The sequence below is a fragment of the Ursus arctos genome, unplaced genomic scaffold (assembly GCF_023065955.2).
Source record: "Ursus arctos isolate Adak ecotype North America unplaced genomic scaffold, UrsArc2.0 scaffold_21, whole genome shotgun sequence".
NCBI lineage: Eukaryota > Metazoa > Chordata > Mammalia > Carnivora > Ursidae > Ursus > Ursus arctos.
The window spans coordinates 14,623,563-14,643,362 of NW_026622886.1; the positions used below are offsets into that span (position 1 = coordinate 14,623,563).

Consider the following 19,800-nt stretch of genomic DNA (forward strand, 5'->3'; position numbering starts at 1 on the left):
AGACTTTCCTTCTTTTTGATCTTGAGAGTTTTCCGTAGTATTGGTTAGATATTTTGTTCAGTGTCTCTCAGTCAGTATTTGTATAATGTTTTTCTCATGATTAGAATGGGTTATGGCTTTTAGGCAAGAAGACCACAGAGGTAAAATGCCATTTTTAGTATTTCATATCAAAGATACATACTATCAACGTGTCTTTTTGTTGATGTTGGCCTTTGTCAGATTCTCCACTGTACCGTTACTCTTTTGCCCACTTTCATACTGTATATTTTGGAAAGAAAAGCAGCCACAGAAAGGAATGAGGGGTTATGTTCCATTTCCCTGAGGTTGGAATAGAGAAAACCTACGTTATTTGGAAATTTTCTGTATGGAAGATTTATCTCTTCTCTCCCAGTTATTTATTCAATCATGTATTTGTATCTATATATACTCATGTATATTTATTTTATATTTTGAGTTATAATCTGATAATTTATTTTGTTGCCAAATTGTTCCAGCTTTAGCCATTGGGAGTGCTTTCATTTGATTCCTGTGTCCCTCCAACTGATTTCCTTTTTTATATTGTTCATCTATCCTATAACCTCGCTACACTCATTTATTAGTTCTGGTAGCTTTTTTAAAGGATTCTGTGTGGTTTTCTATATAGATGATCATGTCGTTGGGGAAAAAAGGCAGCTTTATTCCTTTCTAAACAGAATGTCTTATTTTTTTCTTGCCTTATGCTAGAACCTCCAATACAGTGCTGAATAGAAGTGGTAAGAGCAGATATCCTTGTCTTGTCTCTGTCTTAGCGACAAAGCATTTTAGTCTTCCATCTTTAAGTATGATTTTAGCTGTAGGATTTTCATAGATGTCCTTTGTAGTTTGGAGGAAGTTTTCTTCTGCTTCCAGTTTGTTGAGAGTTATCTTCCCATGTATGGTGTTGACTTTTGTCAAGTGCTTTTTTATGTCTCTATTGAGATCATCATGCGATTTTACTTTTTAATATGGTGTATTATACTGGTTGATATTTGAATGTTCATCTGGTCTTCATACTCGGTCATGATGTACTTATATATTTTTTTATTAAGCTGGGAGTTATAGCTTACTTTGTGAAGTCTGTGTGGTATGTTGTAATTTTATTTTATTTTATTTTATTTTATTTTATTTTATTTTATTTTATTTTATTTTTTGAAGATTTGTTTGAGAGAGAGTGAGAGAGTGCATGCACATGTGTTGGTGGTGGGGGAGGTGTGGAGGGAGAGAGAGCCTGACATGGGTCTTAATCTCACAACCCTGAGATCATGACCTGAGTTGAAATCAAGAGTCTGCCGCTTAACTGACTGAGCCACCCAGGTTCCTTGGGATCACTATTTTAAAAGAATGAAATAGAATAGAAAATACCAGACTGTATTAAACTATTGTTCTGTGAAATTTTCATCTTAATTGTGTGTGTGTGTGTGTGTTTCTGTATGTACTAGGCTGTAACAAAGTATTTCTTGACCTAGTTTATGTCAACATTTTAAAAAGTAACTAGTTCACTTTTTGACCCTGAAGTTAATATGGCATAGAGTAGGGCAAGAAAGCAAGTAGCCCCAAGAAGAGAGTGCCAGATTAAAAGAGGTACAACTGGGGTGAAAAAATGTGGGCTTAGATAATGGAGAAAATGAGGAAATATGGGTTTCTTTAGAAAAGCCTCATCCATTTCTTTCTTTCTTTCTTTCTTTCTTTCTTTCTTTCTTTCTTTCTTTCTTTCTTTCTTTAAGATTTATTTATTTATTTGAAAGAGAGAGAGGAACGAGCAGGAGGGGCAGATGGGGAGGGAGAATCTCAAGCAGACTCCATGCTGAGTGTGGAGCCCAATGCGGGATCAGTTCTGGGACACTGAGGTCATGACCTGAGCCGAAATCAAGAGTTGGATGCTTAACCAATTGAGACACCCAGGTGCCCCTGTTTCTTAGTTTTGAGTGGAGTGATCTTTATGTCTGCATGATGAAACCCATGGACTATAAAAGGATGTGATTAGTTGCAGGTTAATAATTTAATGTTCCTAGCCAAAGGACTTGGTAGTCTTTCAGATTTTGGGAAACATCCTCTTTTATTTGACTCTCTTATATGCTTAAGGTACTTTGTTCTCTTCTAGAAATACTGTTTTGAATAAAATCAAGCAAAAGCTGTTAAATTTGCCTAAACAAAGATAATTGGTTCTTATAATATCTCTTCATATACAGTGAGAATTTAATCCTTATAGGGATGCACAGTTTTGAGATACTAGCTAGTGATTTCAATTACTAGTTCATTTCATAGGTTTGAATTGGGCCCAATTTAGGAGAATGGAGCGGTGATGGGAAAAGAATCTTTATGGTCTCTTTAAGTTCTAAAGTATTGGATCTGTGTTTGTCTGGCAGTCATATTCCTTTATTATTTGTCATCTTGATACTAAGATAGTGTTGTAGTTTCAAATTTCTGTAGGAAAGAATCTGATTAAATAGCCTAGATGCCTTTTCAACTTCTAGATCAATCAGCTGTACACAAGGAAGTATGTCTTAGGTGTGCACTTTTCTCCTGTATTTACAGCCTTTCTCTGGAAAGATGGAATCAGTGGTAGCTGAGTAGCCATCCTAAAAGGGGTTTGTTAATAAGTTAATTATATTAAATAATAACAGTATTGAAAATCACCTTATAATACTGAAGTAATTTATTTTTTTTATGGTTAAAATTAATCCTTTTTCTTTAAGTCAATGGTTCTTTTTTTTTTTTTTTAAAGACTTTATTTATTTATTTATTCGACAGAGATAGAGACAGCCAGCGAGAGAGGGAACACAAACAGGGGGATTGGGAGAGGAAGAAGCAGGCTCATAGCGGAGGAGCCTGATGTGGGGCTCGATCCCATGATGCTGGGATCACGCCCTGAGCCGAAGGTAGACGCTTAACTGCTGTGCCACCCAGGCGCCCCTAAGTCAATGGTTCTTAATTAGCCTTTTTTGTTCCTAAAAGCCCCATTTGAAAATAGGATAAAATATCTTGGACCCCTTGAAGTCTATCCAGGAACTTCATATTACGAGTGCCTACTTTAATTTTCATAATCAAACAGTTTAACATGCGTTGTTAAATTCCCTGTAAAATCTAGTTGTTCAAGCTATAGCATGAAATATCACAGAATAGAAATGATTATTTCTAGTTACAGCTGTTATTTGAGAAAATAATTATCAAGTAGCAGAGCCAGTTATTAAATTTAGAAGAATAGTAGGCACTGATGTGAATCTTTAATAACATGTACAATAACAGGAACCATAAACAATTTCAGGACAAGGTGAATAACTCAAGAAATGCATATTTACTGATGAGGTTTGAAAAGAATTTCCCAGGGTTTTAGTATTTGAATGCAAAGAAGTAAGTGTAGAAGAAGGAAGGTAACTAGGTCAGAAAAGGGTCTATAACTGTGTTAAGATTCTTCTGAGCACTAAGATTTTATGATTCTACCTCCAAATAAGTGTATTTAGCCTGAATATGGTACATTTGAGAAGTCTGTTTCAGGTTGCTATAGCAAATAAAACAACTGTATTATCTTTGTTTTTATGATGTAGCTATAGAATGGATCTGATGAAAGTTCAAGTAAATCATGACTAAAATTTATAGTAACATTAGATATAAAATTTATGCTTTTTGATTTATGATCTGCATACTTAGTGTTTTATCAAGACCCCCAGTTTTTGGGGGGGGGGTAAAATTTCACCACCGGTTATATCAGGTCTCTGTGTTCATATTCCTATTTAACTTGTGTCTTTGTATTAGTAATAGCTAACACTGAGTTTTCCTGTGTATTAGGACAGTTCCTAGCATTTTACATATTCTAACCCAGTTACTCATCAAAACAGCCCTGTAGAAGCAGGTATTATTTTGTTATCTCCATTTCACAGACAAGGAAACTGAGGCATACAGAGGTTGAGTAGTAAGCGGCATTTTTATTCTTGCAGAGCTGGAATTCTTAACTTTTTGTGCATTTGTAGCCTGTTACCTTAAGCAAATTATAAATCTTTGATTATGGACCTACTTTCTTTGTTTTGCCGTAAGTGTCTACTTACTTAGCACAGTGCTTTGCATGTAATTTAGACTCTAATAATTATGTATTAATTATAAAATGCATAATCTAAGTCAAACGCGTTCTTTCCATTTGCTTGAAATTTTTATTCCTCTAGTTAGCTATTTCTGTTGTTAATACTGAAAAAAACTAGTAAGTGTATTTTCATGTATTATGTGTAATTAAAGAAGATTTTGGATAAAATGGAAGCCTGTTTTCATATTTTATATGTTTTCAAATTGTTACATTGTTAAAAAGATGGTAAAAGTTAACTAATAAAATATACACATTCACATTAAAATTTATTTCACAGGATACTAGAGTGAAGGATACGTTTATTTTAAAATAAACCTCTTTGCATGCCATAATGTACATAGTAATGAGTGTGTTTCTTAATTTTAAAAATGAAAAAAAATCAGTAAAAGTTGTGCCCTTTTTACATATCGCATGACTTTCTTCTGTGCTGTTGTGACTTTGATATATTCAGGTCAATCAGCTTTCTCCTTTATCCTCGTTTTGAGTCTTCATTAACAGCTACTTTGGTTTTATATATATGCTGTGCTTCATTTCTCCCACCCCTCCCTTTTATCTTAAGTAAAAAAAATAATTATTCAGAAGTTTAAATTCATTGACTTAAATTTCTGCCCTATTTTTAAAAGTTTGGTTTTAAAATGTTTGTATAACTCTTTAGAGCTTTAAATGGTTCTTTAGGGAGTGGAAGTGGTTTATTTCAGATAACAATTTATTCTCTTTAGGATCAGACCCTTCTCAATTATAATATTCAGTAGAGTAATACAATTATCTGGGGATTTCAGATGGCAATTAATTTGAAGAGCTGGAGCAACACTTGGAAAAAGTAGAAAAGGTAGAAAAAGGTAGAAAAATACCTCTTCCAAGCCTTAATGTTCTTTTGTGAGTTTCCCTCCCTTTGTTTGCCTAGTATACACTTAAAGTCTGCTTTTCCTTTATCAGTTAAATTATGAAAAATGTGGGGGCGCCTGGGTGGCTCAGTCAGTTAAGTGTCTGCCTTCGGCTCAGGTCATGGTACCAGGGTCCTGGGGTCGAGCCCCGTATTGGGCTCCCTGCTCAGTGGGGAGCCTGCTTCTCCTTCTCCCTCTGCTGCTCATGCTCTCTCTCACTCACTCTTTCTCTCATATAAATAAATAAGATCTTTAAAAAAATAAATTATGGGGGCGCCTGGGTGGCACAGCGGTTAAGCGTCTGGCTTCGGCTCAGGGCATGATCCCGGCATTCTGGGATCGAGCCCCACATCAGGCTCCTCCGCTATGAGCCTGCTTCTTCCTCTCCCACTCCCCCTGCTTGTGTTCCCTCTCTCACTGGCTGTCTCCATCTCTGTCAAATAAATAAATAAAATCTTAAAAAAAAAATAAATTATGAAAGATGTGGCTGAACAATCATTCTCCAGTTTCTGTTTTTGGAAGAAACATATTAGTAAATGATTGGGACACATTTGTGGAAAACTAAAATATGTGTAAATTAAAGCCTAACATGAATAATGGAAGATAAATAATTTGATATATACACTTTTTACCCAATGTAGGGAACAAGATGTTTAATAGCTGTGAATGTAAGTTACCAATATATCTTCTGCTTTCTAATTAAAATAGTTCAGTGATGAGCAGTATTAATTTAATATATTTTCCAGATTAGCTCTACAGCTTGACCATTTTGAAGTCCTTTTTGGATAAGCATGAACTTTTGATATTGCTTTAGCTAAAACTATAATCATTGTGTCCATGATTTAAATAAAAAGAGGGAAGGAAAAAGAGAACTCTTAATGAATATCTGTTTTGTACCAGATGCTTTACATATTATCTTTAATCCTCACTAAAAATTTTTTGAGGTTGGTATTATTTCCCCCATTTTATAGATGAGCAAACTGAGACACAGAGGTACCACAGTAAGTAGCTAATCAAGAATTCAGACTTGTGTGACTATTTAAGGCCCATGCTCTTTGCAGATGTTGTCCCTTTGGTATGAACTAAATTGAAGGTAGAATTTCTTGTTAATGACATGTCTTTTAATCTTTCCATCTTTCACTTTTACTCTTGCTAGGCCTGTCTTTTTGGGTTCTTGATGAACTTTTGTCTTTATAAAAGTGATATATGCTCCTTATTAAAACATTAAACAGACAGGAAAGTATTAAGACAGATCTAAAATTTTACCAACCATAGGTATAGGTACTCTTGATAGTTGACATTTTATAATGTATTTTTTACATAATTGAAGTCACAGTATGTAATTTTAAACCTCAAATTTTCACAGTATATAAGCATTTTCTTTATATGGTTGGCAACACATATTACTTAATATGTATGTAGCATGATATAATTAAAGGGATTATTTCCGTTTGGACATTTAAGTGCTTTCACTTTTTTCCCTTTGTAAAGGTCATTGAGATGAACATTCTTGTATATACCGGGTCAAGATGTTGCTTGATTTCTTCACTAACCCCTCCCACATGCACACACATACCCTTACATCCCTTCTTGCCCAGCACTAAGGATATATAGTCAAATGTTGTTACTCAGATTAGTCTTTGCCCATCTGTCCCTCTGTCTGTCCTTCCTCTCTTCCTCTTTCCCCTTAAATATGCTTATAGTATTTCTGAAGTATAATTAGGGTCATTTGTTTCAGTTTGCTTTCTGTTTTAGGTGCTTCCCCTCTTCTCATTCTTTCTCATTTTAGTTTTTACATATATAGAGTATTAACATGCTTTCTGATGTCAGAACTAGTCAAGACCAACCGCTCCTCGTGTATACTGCATCTGCTGTCTTCTGATCATGGATTTTGCTCTAGCGGTTGTCTGTCCTTACTGTACCATGAGTAGTTTTCATTTTTCTGCATCATTGTCACCAGTTTATAAGCTTCCTGAGTTCTCTTACCTTATAAAGAAAACAAAACTCGAGAGCAACCTGGTTTCTCTCCTGCCTTACTGGTTCTTTTTAAATCTCCTTTATTGGTTTCTTTCACATTTCTTGGCTTCTTAGTGGTCTCTGACCATAGTCCTTGACCTATTGGATTTTCTCTCTCCATCTTGCAACCACAGATGCCATCTATAACATTGGTGATTACCAAATTTGTATCTGCAGCTGCTGAATGAGATTTGAATTTTTACCTAATTGGCATCGCTTCTTGGATATGTGATGGACATCTCTTAAACTATTCAAAGCCTAAATTCTGATCCTTAATCTCAAACTAATTTCTCCCTCTATTTCTTTACCCTGATAAATGGTAACTCTGTCCTTCCATTTACTCAGACTAAAAACCTTGGAAGTCATCCTTGACGTCATTCTGTACAATTAAATCATGTTGGCTTTACTTTCAGAATATATCTCGACTGTTTCCTTTTTATCACTTTTTACTCTTTTTTTTTTTTTAAAGATTTTATTTATTTATTTGACAGAGACAGCCAGCGAGGGAGGGAACAGAAGCGAGGGGAGTGGGAGAGGAAGAAGTAGGCTCCCAGCAGAGGAGCCTGATGTGGGGCTTGATCCCAGAATGTCGGGATCACGCCCTGAGCCGAAGGCAGACGCTTAACGACTGTGCCACCCAGGCGCCCCTCACTTTTTACTCTTCCATCTTGATCCAGGGCAGCATCTTTTCTTACCTGGATTATTTCAGTAGCTGCCTATCTGGGCTGCCTGCTTCTGTCCACGTCCTACCTTTCATATATTCTCAATGGAGTGAACCTTTGAAAATGAAAGTTTCCAAGGGCGCCTGGGTGGCTGAGTTGGCTGAGCATCTGACTCTTGATTTCAGCTCAGGTCATGCTATCAGGGTTTGGGATCAAACCCTGCCTTGGGCTCTGCACTCAGTATGGAGTCTGCTTGAGATTATCTCTCCCTCTGCCCCTCCTCCCTGTGCTCGTGTACACACACTCTCTCTCCCCTTCAAATAAAAAATGAATATATCTTAAAAAAAAAAAAAGAAAAGTTTCCTATTCTAGTCAAAACCATCTCCAGTCACTCTCATTTTTACTCAGAGTAAAAGCCAGAGTCCTCAGAGTGGTTTTAAAGATCCTGTGTGATCTGGCCCCTATTATTTCTCTAACTTAATCTCATTTCCTTGTACTCTTGCCTTTCTGCTCACTTCCTCCAGCCGCATTGACTTTCTTGCTGTTCCTAGACATGCCAAGCATTTTCCCACCTCAAGTTTTTAACCCTTGCTTTTCCTTGGCCTAGAGCATTCTTCCTCTAGATATTTGTATAGCTTCTTCCTTCACTTCCTTCAGATCTTTGCCCAAATGTCATCTTTTCACTGAGGGTTTTCCTGTCCATCCTTTTAAAAATTAAAAGGTCCTCTGCTTATGTGTGCTATCTTACTATTTTGCTTTTTTTTTCCTCCATAGTCAGAATCTGACTTACTGTGTATTTAACTTATTTTTTTTTTCATTCTCCATGAAACTCTGTCCCCTTAAGCCCCATGAAAGCAGAGATTTTTTTTATGTTTCGTTTAGTATCATATCTCCACTGTCTGTTAATTTATAGGTATCAATTAAGATTTATTAAATGAATGATTGAATGAAATGGTGAAGGCCTTGTGGAATCAGTCCCTTCTTTGTCCCTTCTGATTTATCTTCTACTCTTTTTGTCCTCTTGCAGCTCTATGTTATACCATGCTCCCTCCAGACTGAGAACTTTTCTTTGTGTTTTATTCCCTCTACTTGAAATACTCTTTCTTCCTGTCTCCCTTCTTTTCCTTGCCTAGTTAACTTCTACTACTCATTCTCAGATATCATCTCAAAAGTCCCTGTTTTCAGTGAAGCTCTAGATTAAATCCCTGTACTGTATTCTCTCTTAGTCATGCTTTTTGGTGTTCTGTCTACCAGCTGAACTGAGAACTGCACAAAGGCAGGGACTCCTTGAGTGTACTCCTTGTCAGTTTATGTGTCTGAATAGTGAATTCTCAGCAAGTACTTACTGAATGCTCCCTTCTGCCTCTAATAATCTGCCTTGAGGTAGTGGCAGGCCATTCCTATATGATTAGGGAAAGCCTGTCAGGAAACATCATAGTATTAAACCAGACATGATTGGTGGTCAGTATAATACAACCCAGCATCACTGGTCAAATATGGGTTAAATGCAAATTCTGTGACAAGATATGAATCCTGATAAAATACGGCTCAAGAAATTCTGGTGTCGAGTCAGTGGGAAGCATGAAATGAAGCATGTGTATATTTATTGATATTCTTGTTGATGTGTAGGGCTTGTAAATAACCAGTACATTTTGTTACTTTAATAGTTTCAAAAAAAGTGAAAGACTGACTGATCACTCTTGTTAGCTGGTAGTTAATTTTGTCAGTAGTTTCATTTTTGAAAAAAGTACTTCCTCGGCAGAGTGAGCATTTTTTCATTTTTGTAGGGTTATTTTATGTATTTATGGTTTTCATTTGAACAGTTTTTATTTAAAGTCATGTATTATAACATTACTTTATTCCTGCATCTTCTCAATTGTTTCTTCCTTATATTTGCCCTTTTCTTTCCTACTTGGCAAGTTTTGGGCTTATGTTCAAGGATCTTTTTGTAGTCTTCATCCAGTGATAACCACCTTGCTGGGGTGAGTGGCCACATGGACAGTTGTGCTGTTCGCCTTCTCTCACTATACTTGTTCAGTGTAGGTGACGTATTTCTTCCTGTAAACCCGGACTACTCTGCCAATCTGCTGACCTTTGTAGTGTCCTTGCACAACCTGTACTTCATTCTCCTTTTGGATGGGCATGCATCGAACGTTGTACTTCTGTCTCAGCTCTTTGGAAAGAGGGGAAGACATAACCTTCCTGTGAATGTGGGAAGGCGCATTGAAATGTCTTTTATGGTTCTTGCTCTGCTCAGAAGTCACAAAGGGATTGAACTTCATTTTGGCTGCTGTTCCTTCAGTAATGGCTGCAAAAGGAAAGAACTAAGATTGCTGTAAGGATCAAATAAAGTGATACCTATGAAAGTACTTTAATGTATATGCATTATTTATTATTATTACTGTTATTGTCTTTATTAGTTGTGATATTGGGCAAGTAAGTTAGTTTCTCATTATGTTTACTTATCAAAACAGTGGGAATAAAAATAGTATTGACCTTAATGGTTTATCATAGGAATTAGATGAAGTAGTAATGCTTGCATTCAAAGAACCTGGTACAAGGTAAACCCTTGGAAAATGTCCAGTATTGTTTTAATTATTATCGTTATTTCCAGTCTCTTTTCTTAAATTTAAGAATTTTGATTTTTAATTCATCATAGAGAATCTGTGTTCTTTAATTAGAATTTAGGGTCCAGTCTCCCATGTGACTTTTGCTACTTTCACTAAGCCCTTTATACTTCATTTATCTTAACTCCTACAGAAAGGATAAATGGTATTTGTACAGCCAATTTAGGATTATAAGTAATCAGTATTTTTAAGTCTCACATAGAAAACACCAAAATTGTCTTTCAAGTAGAGTTGCATAATCCCCTTCCTGAGAGACCTTTTAGAAGAAGATTTGTGTACTTTAATTTATTCCTGAATTATTTGGGTCAGTTTCTGAAGCTGGGAATCTCTGGATGATTCTAAAAGGAGTGCTAATATCCTTTGATATTGTTCTTGGGATGATGAGTGGGTAGCAGCTGCTATTGCTACTTCTAAAGGGCCCCCTTATTCCCTTAACCTTCCTTGTAGGTTGGTTAGTAAAATAGGAATATCCTTTTCTGTGATGTGGTCTGTAGCAAAGAGTTTTATATATGTGGAAATATGATATTCAAATATATGCTAAAAACACTGTAGGCTTTGTGTAAGAGAGCTATGTTAAGAGAGATCAAAACAATAATAACAAAACCTCACTGAAGAACATGGATTAAAGTAGAGCCGGTCACTGAAGTTTTGTGTTTCTTTGTGCTGCCGTTACATTTTTAATGCCCCGTATATTTGCAGGAATGACTGGGGTACAGTAAGTGACACTAAAATGAATATCAATGTATATTCTCTTTCAGATTTACTAAAAATTTATCTCCTGACAAGATAAATCTAAGTACCCTCAAAGGAGAAGGTGAACTGAAGAATTTGGAGTTGGATGAAGAGGTGCTCCAGAATATGTTGGATTTGCCAACGTGGCTTGCGATCAACAAAGTTTTTTGTAATAAAGCATCTATTAGGGTGAGACTTTGATACCTGTGGAAAGCATTTTCTGTTTTCATTTTTTATTTCATTCTTATCTCTTAAATATTTTGTTTTAGATAGTTCTATAAAAAAGTATTTTCATTAACATAATTTAAAAAGACAAATACCTGTGTCTAAGTAATTGCATCAATGTGTGCCGGATAAATTTAACTGAAGTCATATACTAATATATTATTAATTTATAGTTTAATTTTTGCTTAAAGTTTAATATTAACATTTAAATAAAATATGGGTAGTTATTAATAAAATAATTGGTTAAATTTGGCACATATTCAAAGATATTTTTCATAGAATTTATTGTTAATAGAGACAATTTAAATTTGTAGTAAGTAAACAAAGACATGAAACTATAAATCCTTATCTTACTCTGTACATTATGCTTTTATTTGAAATTTTCTTTTCCTCATTTGTTTTTTCCTCAAGGATTTTTAAGTTTTCTATCATTATTATTATTATTATTATTATTCCTCCTTATTAAAATTTATTCCTGTGTACCTTTAACTCTAATTGTATGTCATATCACTTCTTGTTTTTGAAGACCAGTCTTTTTGAGAGTCTGCTCAGTAGAAATACTGCATGAGTAATCTGTTTCATAAAATTAAAATTGGACTCCAAAGAAAAAATTGTGAAAGGTTCCTATATTGTTCAATGGTCACCTTTAACCCAAATATCTATAAATATGTGACTTTTTAGTGTATGTTTGAACATTATTATTTGATATTGCCTACATTTTACATGAGTGGCCTTACCTTTGTATTTTTCATGACTATCTACAAAAAGATTGGTCAGAATTTTATTTTATTTTATTTTATTTTATTTTATTTTATTTAAAAACATTTTTTTAAAGATTTTATTTTTAAGTAATCTCACACCCAGCATGGGGCTTGGACTCATGATGCTGAGATCAAGAGTCATATGTTCTTCTTTTTTTTTTTTTTTTTTTTTAAGAGTTTATTTATTTATTCGACAGAGATAGAGACAGCCAGCGAGAGAGGGAACACAAGCAGGAGGAGTAGGAGAGGAAGAAGCAGGCCCATAGTGGAGGAGCCTGATGTGGGGCTCGATCCCAGAACACCGGGATCACGCCCTGAGCCGAAGGCAGACGCTTTAACCGCTGTGCCACCGAGGCGCCCCAAGAGTCATATGTTCTTCTAAGACTGAGCTAGCCAGGTGCCCCATGGTCAGAATTTTAGACTTTAAAAAACTTCAATGAGTAAAAGACTGATTATGCTTTGCTGGGAAATCTTAGTTTAAACTACAAAGTTAAGGGGTGCCTGGCTGGCTCAGTCCGAAGAGCATGTGGCTCTTAATCTCAGGGTGGTGACTTCAAGCCTCACGTTGGGCATGGAGCCTACTTAAAATTAAATCAATCAATCACGAAGTTAAAATGTATTTTAAGGTTTAGGAAAATAGAAACTTATGAGGACCTAAAATTCTTATTTTAAAAGATGACTAAGAAAATATGATTAGTAGTCTTATACAAAATAGGTACATCCGATTTCTAGAGTCTAAAAGAGTTGCTCAATTTATTACTTTGCATTTGAAAAAAAGTCATAAAATTTGGTATGTCTGTCACTATATTTAGAGAGCATCTGTGTTGATTACTGTTTTAAATTATTTTTTAATGATTGATTTTAAAGAAAAAAAATTTTGTTTGTTGTTTTTTTTTTTTTTTTGGTAGATTCCATGGACAAAATTGAAAACACATCCCATCTGTTTGGTGAGTCTGACTTGCCTCAGTAATAAGCATTTATATGTGCATATGATCTAACTACTCGCTAATATTAATTCTTTGTTTCATAAAAACACAATCTTCTGGCTTTTCTACAAATTGGCTTTCATTTTATTTGGATGGTACTTAGTTTTGTCAGCCCTTAAGTGAGAAGTTTGAACTTTAAAATGGGAGGGTCTTTAAAATTTTTCAGGTGTATTATGTTCTAAGTTGGTATATTTTTATTGTATCATCTAGCTCTTTATTGTCATACAATGACAGTTTTAGTAACATTTAATTCAAACTTTCTGTGTTTCTGATTTTATTGATCTACTAAATTAAATGAGTAATATGCACCTGAATATACTTTCCTGTTTTTTTTAAGATTTTATTATTTATTTATTTGAGAGAGAGAGCACACACATACAAATACACAAGAGTGGGGTGTGGAAGGGGAGAGGGAGAGGGATAAGCAGACTACCTGCTGAGCAGGGAGCCCAAGGGGCTGATCATAGGACCCTGGGATCATGACCTGAGGCAAAGGCAGATGCTTAATTGCCTGAGCCATCCAGGCGCCCCAGCGTACTTTCCTTTTTTAAGGAAAATTGAAGAAAGATTGGTCATTTGGTCATTTATTGATTCATTCATTCCATAAATATTTATTGAGCACCTACCCTGTGCCCTGAGGGAGCTTAATATTTTTGTAGAGGAGACCAACAACAAACAAGTATACAAGATAATTTCAGATAATAAATGCTATATTAAAGTAGAGAATGAAGAGTGACTGAGTTGTGTTAGTGATGACTACTAAGGACATTTGATCTTCAGGCAAAACTATTATCTTGAAAGAAAGTTTTTCATTATGGCAGTGTTTATTTTTTCACATTTCTTGCATATTTCATATTTTTCATTGTTGTATGTCTTAAATCTCAAGTCTTAGATTGGGATAAACTTTTATAGCTGCTTAAATCCCATTCTCTAACATATAATCTCATTTAGCAGTTAATAATATCCTACATTCTGAGATTAGAGATTGCGCTTCTGTAAAATCTGATGATTTCAGCAGCATATGGCTACTTGTAGTTTTTTTGTCTCTTACTCCTATATGCCCATAGCTTTTTTGTCAGATAGTAAGTGCTTTGAGAAAGGACTGAGCACATTTTCTGTTTTGGTATTTGTCTTTTTAGACTTTTAGAGAGACATTTAAAGTGACTCTGCTTACTTACTGTTTACATTGTTCCTAAAGAAATGAAAGAGAAAATAGTGTTACATGATATTTTCATAAAATACATAAAGTAACTAATTTTTTACATTTTTAATGGATTTTTATTAGTCCCTGGATAAAGTAATAATGGAAATGAGTACATGTGAAGAACCACGAAATCCTAATGGCCCATCACCAATTGCAACTGCTTCAGGACAAAGGTAAGCTATATCCATTAATCTGCATGACTTGCAAAGGGAGTTCTTTTCTGTAGTCACTCTGTTATCTGTAGTAATGGAACATAAAATAAAATTTCCTAACCTCACACAGTTTCTATTTTAGTCACCTTTTCCCATCAGACGTTTTGCAGTTTTGGTATTATGTTACCAAAGTAGTAGAATTGATTTTTAGCCTCTTTTATTCATCTTGCTTTCCTTGATATTAAATAGTAATGATCAACCAAAAGCATTCTATAAATCAGATAGTCTCTTAGTCTCTGAATAGTTTCTTTGCCTATCATTTATTCTATGCATCAGTGGAACTTTTATGACTCTTAAGGGTTAAAAGTTGATGCCTTAGAAAATTATAAGCCTTTTGGATTACTCTAAAATTCATGAAATATAGAATGTTCACACTTTATATAAATTGGATTTTGATAGATAAAAATCAGATGCTAATAAAGTAGAAGCATGGGGGCCATTTTGCAAAGTCTTCTTGAGAAGTTAGATCTTAGAAGAGTAGATCTTTTTTTTTTTTTTTTTTAAGATTTTATTTGTTTATTTGAGAGAGAGAGCACCAGGGCACAGGCAGGGGGAGGGAAGAGGGACAAGCAGACTCCCAGCTGAGTGGGAAGCTTGATGCAGTGCTGGATCCTGGGACTCCACGATCATGACCTGAGGTGAAGTCAAACACTTAACCAACTGAGCCACTCAGGTGCCCCTTAAAAAATAGATCTTTAAAAAAATTGCCTGTTTATTATTGCATTCAGTAAATTTGGCTCTCATACTGTATATCATTTCTTTAAGGCAGGATTTCTGTACTAATTTTTGTCTATGCACCTATTCATGGAAAATGTTCACTTAGATTTTAATGTGATTAGTTCCTGCTCAAGTTGTAGAACACAGCAGCCCTGAACATTTTATAGTATTCCAGGTGCTGTGTCAGACCAATGATAAAACTCTAATTTGGAATGAACGTACATGGGGTGCCTGGCTGGCTCAGTTGGTAGAGCATGTGACTGTTGATCTTGGGGTTGTAAGTTTGAGCCCCATGTTGGATGTAGAAATTACTTAAAAATGAAATATTTAAAAAGATAAAAAAGAGAAAGAACGTGCACATCAGATACACAGACACCCCCCCCCTCCACGCTCATTTCCACCTTTCCCTTTCACCAGGGTTGAACCACCTTTGCATTAGTGCTTTCTCCGAGAATACCTACAGCCTGATCAGTAGAGTTCCAGAGGAATCTGATCGTGATCCATCAATCCACTGCTAAGAGTTGACTGAAGGCCAGGTTTATCAGATGTACAGTTTATATTTGGCCTAGTGACTGGGAAAAGAGCTTTCACATTAACTTCTTTGTAGTTTATACATCATCCCGCAATTTGAGATTTTAAAGTTTTTGATTTCATCTGTGATAGAGTAGATTGGAGCAATTGGTCAAGTTGGGTAGAGTCAGAAAATTGGTGAAAAAGTAGAGATGTTTATAAGATTATTGAAAGTGGAAAAGAAGATCAGGAAAATTGCTGTTGTTGATAATGTTCTTCCTAACTCATGTTTTTATAGTATCAATAAGCTTTATAATTTTGGCTTTGTAATCATGTGATGATAATCCTTATATTTTTATGTATGGCAGTATGGTTAATCTATTTCCACATTTTCCAGACTTGCCTGATTATAGCAATCACTTAGGATGCTTATTAAATCTATATTCTTTTAGGTTCCTTTTTTTGAAATTATGATTCTTGCAGTCTAGAATGGTTATCTAGAATGTGACTATGTATTGTTAACAATTCTTTATACTTATACAACTTGGAGAAACACTGATTTATTTGATTTTGTCTCTATGAGATTAAAATACAGGGATATTAATATTTAACACGCTGGCCTTACCTTCTGTGCAGGACCTGTGAGTTGATTATGTTCCCATAGATTAATGATTTAGTAAGTTTGTAAGTTCAGAAATTTGACTTTATCACTTCGTATAGAGGAGATCTACATCTATGTGAAGATTAATCAAACTTAGAATAGACTTGTTTGAAAACGGGAATTTCACCTTTTTAATTGATAATGGATGACATAGCCAGAAACTTGTAGACTTTAGTCATTGATTCAGTCTTCACCCCTTTGGTGATAAATCCTTCAATACAATTGTAACACTTTAATGCACAAGTTAGAACAGATGAGGTTGGAAATTCCAAAGGGCACTGCCAGATAATTATTACAGAATAATATATTCTTTCCAACTCCAGGAATATTTCTAGCCAAGTGACCAAGTATTTGTCCTTGGGATTAAAGAAGCTTCTCCCTAGGATGCTGATGAGTTCTTCCTCTTTAGTTCTCAATAATACTGTAAATAATAGTTATATTTCATAAAATATCATCAATCAAGAAATGGGCTGTTTGGTTCATATGCATTATTTCATGTAACCCACATGTAACCTGCAAAGTATTACCTGATTTAAATGATAGGTCATCTGAGGATTAGGACGTTTAGGTAATTTATTCAGTAAGATAGTAAGTCAAGAAGCTTAGTGGCAGGTATAGGAGAAGGATGTATATGATCGATAAAAATGATGGGTTCACTTTTATACATGTTGGCTTTGAAATGTATGGAGGCAGCCTGGTGAAAATATCTGCTGGGCATTTGAATTTTAACACTCTGAAGTTCTAGGGAGAGATCTGGATAGAGATAGATTTAGGAATAATGGTCATAGTGGTAATAATTGAAGTAATGTGTTGTTTGGACAAACTTTTACTACCCTTCCTGCCAAAATATATTGATAGTCTATATTCCATTCATACTGTACTACTCATTATTCTCAAAATGTGACCTCTTCTTTCCTACTTTTCTGTGCCTTTGCTTGTATTTTTCCCTAATATAAGATTTCCCTTCTTCCCATCACCCCCTGTAGAAAATACATTTTTCTTTCCTGGATAGATTCCCTAACGATGAACAATTTCTTCCTCTACCAAGTGTAGTGATGATTCCTTTTTTAAAGCACTAAATTACAGACTGCCTAATGTTTCAATTCCTAGGGCGTATGTGTTTTTCCTCTCCAAGTAACTAGTGAGCCCTAGAATACCACAACTGTATTTTGGTTTTCCTTATGTCCCAGCATTGTGCACATGGTAGATTCTCACTAAATATTTGCTGAATTGCATTAGAGAATGTGAACTTTTTCTGACTTTATTCCTGAATTTGAGATTATATTATAGTTATAGTCTATAGCCTTCTTTGTGTCAGGAATTTAGTTCTCTTATTTACTTTATAGATTCCAGTTGTTTGAACATCTGACAACTTGAGTGTAGGCAGTTTTGATAGTGATTACAGTAACCTAATCTGAAGAGTAACCTTTCAGAGGGGCCTGGGTCACTCAGTTGGTTAGTGTCCAACTCTTTTTTTTTTTTTTTTAGTGTTTTTTTATTATATTTTGTTAGTCACCATACAGTACATCTCTGGTTTTTGATGCAAAGTTCGATGATTCATTAGTTGTGTATAACACCCAGTGCACCATGCAATACGTGCCCTCCCTACTACCCATCACCAGCCTATCCCATTCCCCCACCCCCCTCCCCTCTGAAGCCCTCAGTTTGTTTCTCAGAGTCCATAGTCTCTCATGCTTCATTCCCCCTTCTGATTACCCCCCTTTCTCTATCCCTTTCTTCTCCTACCGATCTTCCTAGTTCTTATGTTCCATAGATGAGAGAAATCACATGGTAATTGTCTTTCTCTGCTTGACTTATTTCACGTAGCATTATCTCCTCCAGTGCCATCTATGTTGCAGCAAATGTTGAGAACTCGTTCTTTTTGATAGCTGAGTAATATTCCATTGTATATATGGACCACAAATTTTTAATCCAGTCATCTGTTGAAGGGCATCTTGGTTCCTTCCATGATTTAGCTATTGTGGACAATGCTGCTATGAACATTGGGGTGTGTATGGCCCTTCTCTTCACTACATCTGTATCTTTGGGGTAAATACCCAGTAGTGCAATGGCTGGGTCATAGGGTGGCTCAATTTTTAACTTTTTAAGGGACCTCCACACTGTTTTCCAGAGTGGCTGCACCAACTTGCATTCCCACCAACAATGTAGGAGGGATCCCCTTTCTCCACATCCTCTCCAGCAATTGCTGTTTCCTGCCTTGTTAATTTTTGCCATTTTAACTGGCGTCAGGTGGTATCTTAGTGTGATTTTGATTTGAATTTCCCTGATGGCTAATGATTTTGAACGTTTTTTCCTGTGTGTGTTAGCCATTTGTATGTCCTCATTGGAAAAGTGTCTGTTCATATCTTCTGCCCATTTTATGATTTGTTTATTTGTTTCTCATGTATTGAGTTTGAGAAGTTCTTTGTAGATCTTGGATACCAGTCTTTTATCTGTAGCATCATTTGCAAATATATTCTCCCATTCTGTAGGCTGCCTCTTAGTTTTTTTGACTGTTTCCTTGGCTGTGCAGAAGCTTTTTATCTTGATGAAGTCCCACCAGTTCATTTTATCTTTTGTTTCTCTTGCCTTTGGAGATGTGTCATGAAAAAGGTTGCTTTGGCCGATGTCCCAGAGGTTGCTACCTATGTTTTCCTCTAGGATTTTGATGTATTCCTGTCTCACATCGAGGTCTTTCATCCATTTAGAGTTTATCTTTGTGTATGGTGTGAGAGAGTGGTCAAGTTTCATTCTTTTGCATGTAGCTGTCCAATTTTCCCAGCACCATTTATTGAAGAGACTTGTCTTTTTTCCACCGGATGTTTTTTCCTGCTTTATCAAAGATTAGTTGCCCAAAGAGCCGAGGGTCCATTTTTGGGTTCTTTATTCTGTTCCATTGGTCTTTGTGTCTGTTTTTGTGCCAGTACCATGCTGTCTTTGTGATCACAGCTTTGTAGTACAGCTCGAAATCCGGCATTGTGATGCCCCCAGCTTTGTTTTTCCTTTTCAACAGTTCCTTGGGGATTCGGGGCCTTTTCTGGTTCCATACAAATTTAAGGACTATTTGTTCCATTTCTTTGAAAAATGTCATTGGTATTTTGATCGGGATAGCATTGAAAGTGTAGATTGCTCTGGGTAGCATGGACATTTTAACTATGTTAATTCTTCTAATGCATGAGCATGGAATATTTTTCCATCTTTTTGTGTCTTCCTCAGTGTCTTTTAAGAGTGATTTATAGCTTCTAGAATATAGGTCCTTTACGTCTCTGGTTAAGTTAATTCCAAGGTAATGTATGGTTTTTGGTGCTATTGTAAATGGGATGGATTCCCTAATTTCTCTTTCTTCAGTCTCATTATTCGTGTGTAGAAATGCACCTGATTTCTGAGCATTGATTTTGTATCCCGCCACGTTACTGAATTGCTCTATAACTTCTAATAGTTTGGGAGTGGATTCTTTTGGGTTTTCCATATAGAGTATCATGTCATCTGCGAAGAGAGACAGTTTGACTT

General features: G+C 35.5%; 1 protein-coding gene and 1 pseudogene across 3 annotated transcripts in view; one reads left to right on the top strand and one right to left on the bottom strand.

The window, feature by feature from the left end:
• BLTP3B (bridge-like lipid transfer protein family member 3B) overlaps positions 1 to 19,800 on the top strand; it is a 104,146-nt gene that overhangs the window by 20,901 nt on the left and 63,445 nt on the right. For all 3 annotated transcript variants that reach the window (XM_048217782.2, XM_044384491.3, XM_026499831.4), the window contains 3 exons: positions 11,041 to 11,203; positions 12,909 to 12,947; positions 14,272 to 14,363. In XM_048217782.2, coding sequence (XP_048073739.1) covers positions 11,041 to 11,203; positions 12,909 to 12,947; positions 14,272 to 14,363 — 294 coding nt within the window. The remainder of the gene's footprint in view (positions 1 to 11,040; positions 11,204 to 12,908; positions 12,948 to 14,271; positions 14,364 to 19,800) is intronic.
• On the bottom strand, positions 9,512 to 9,958 carry LOC130544506 (60S ribosomal protein L26-like; annotated as a pseudogene).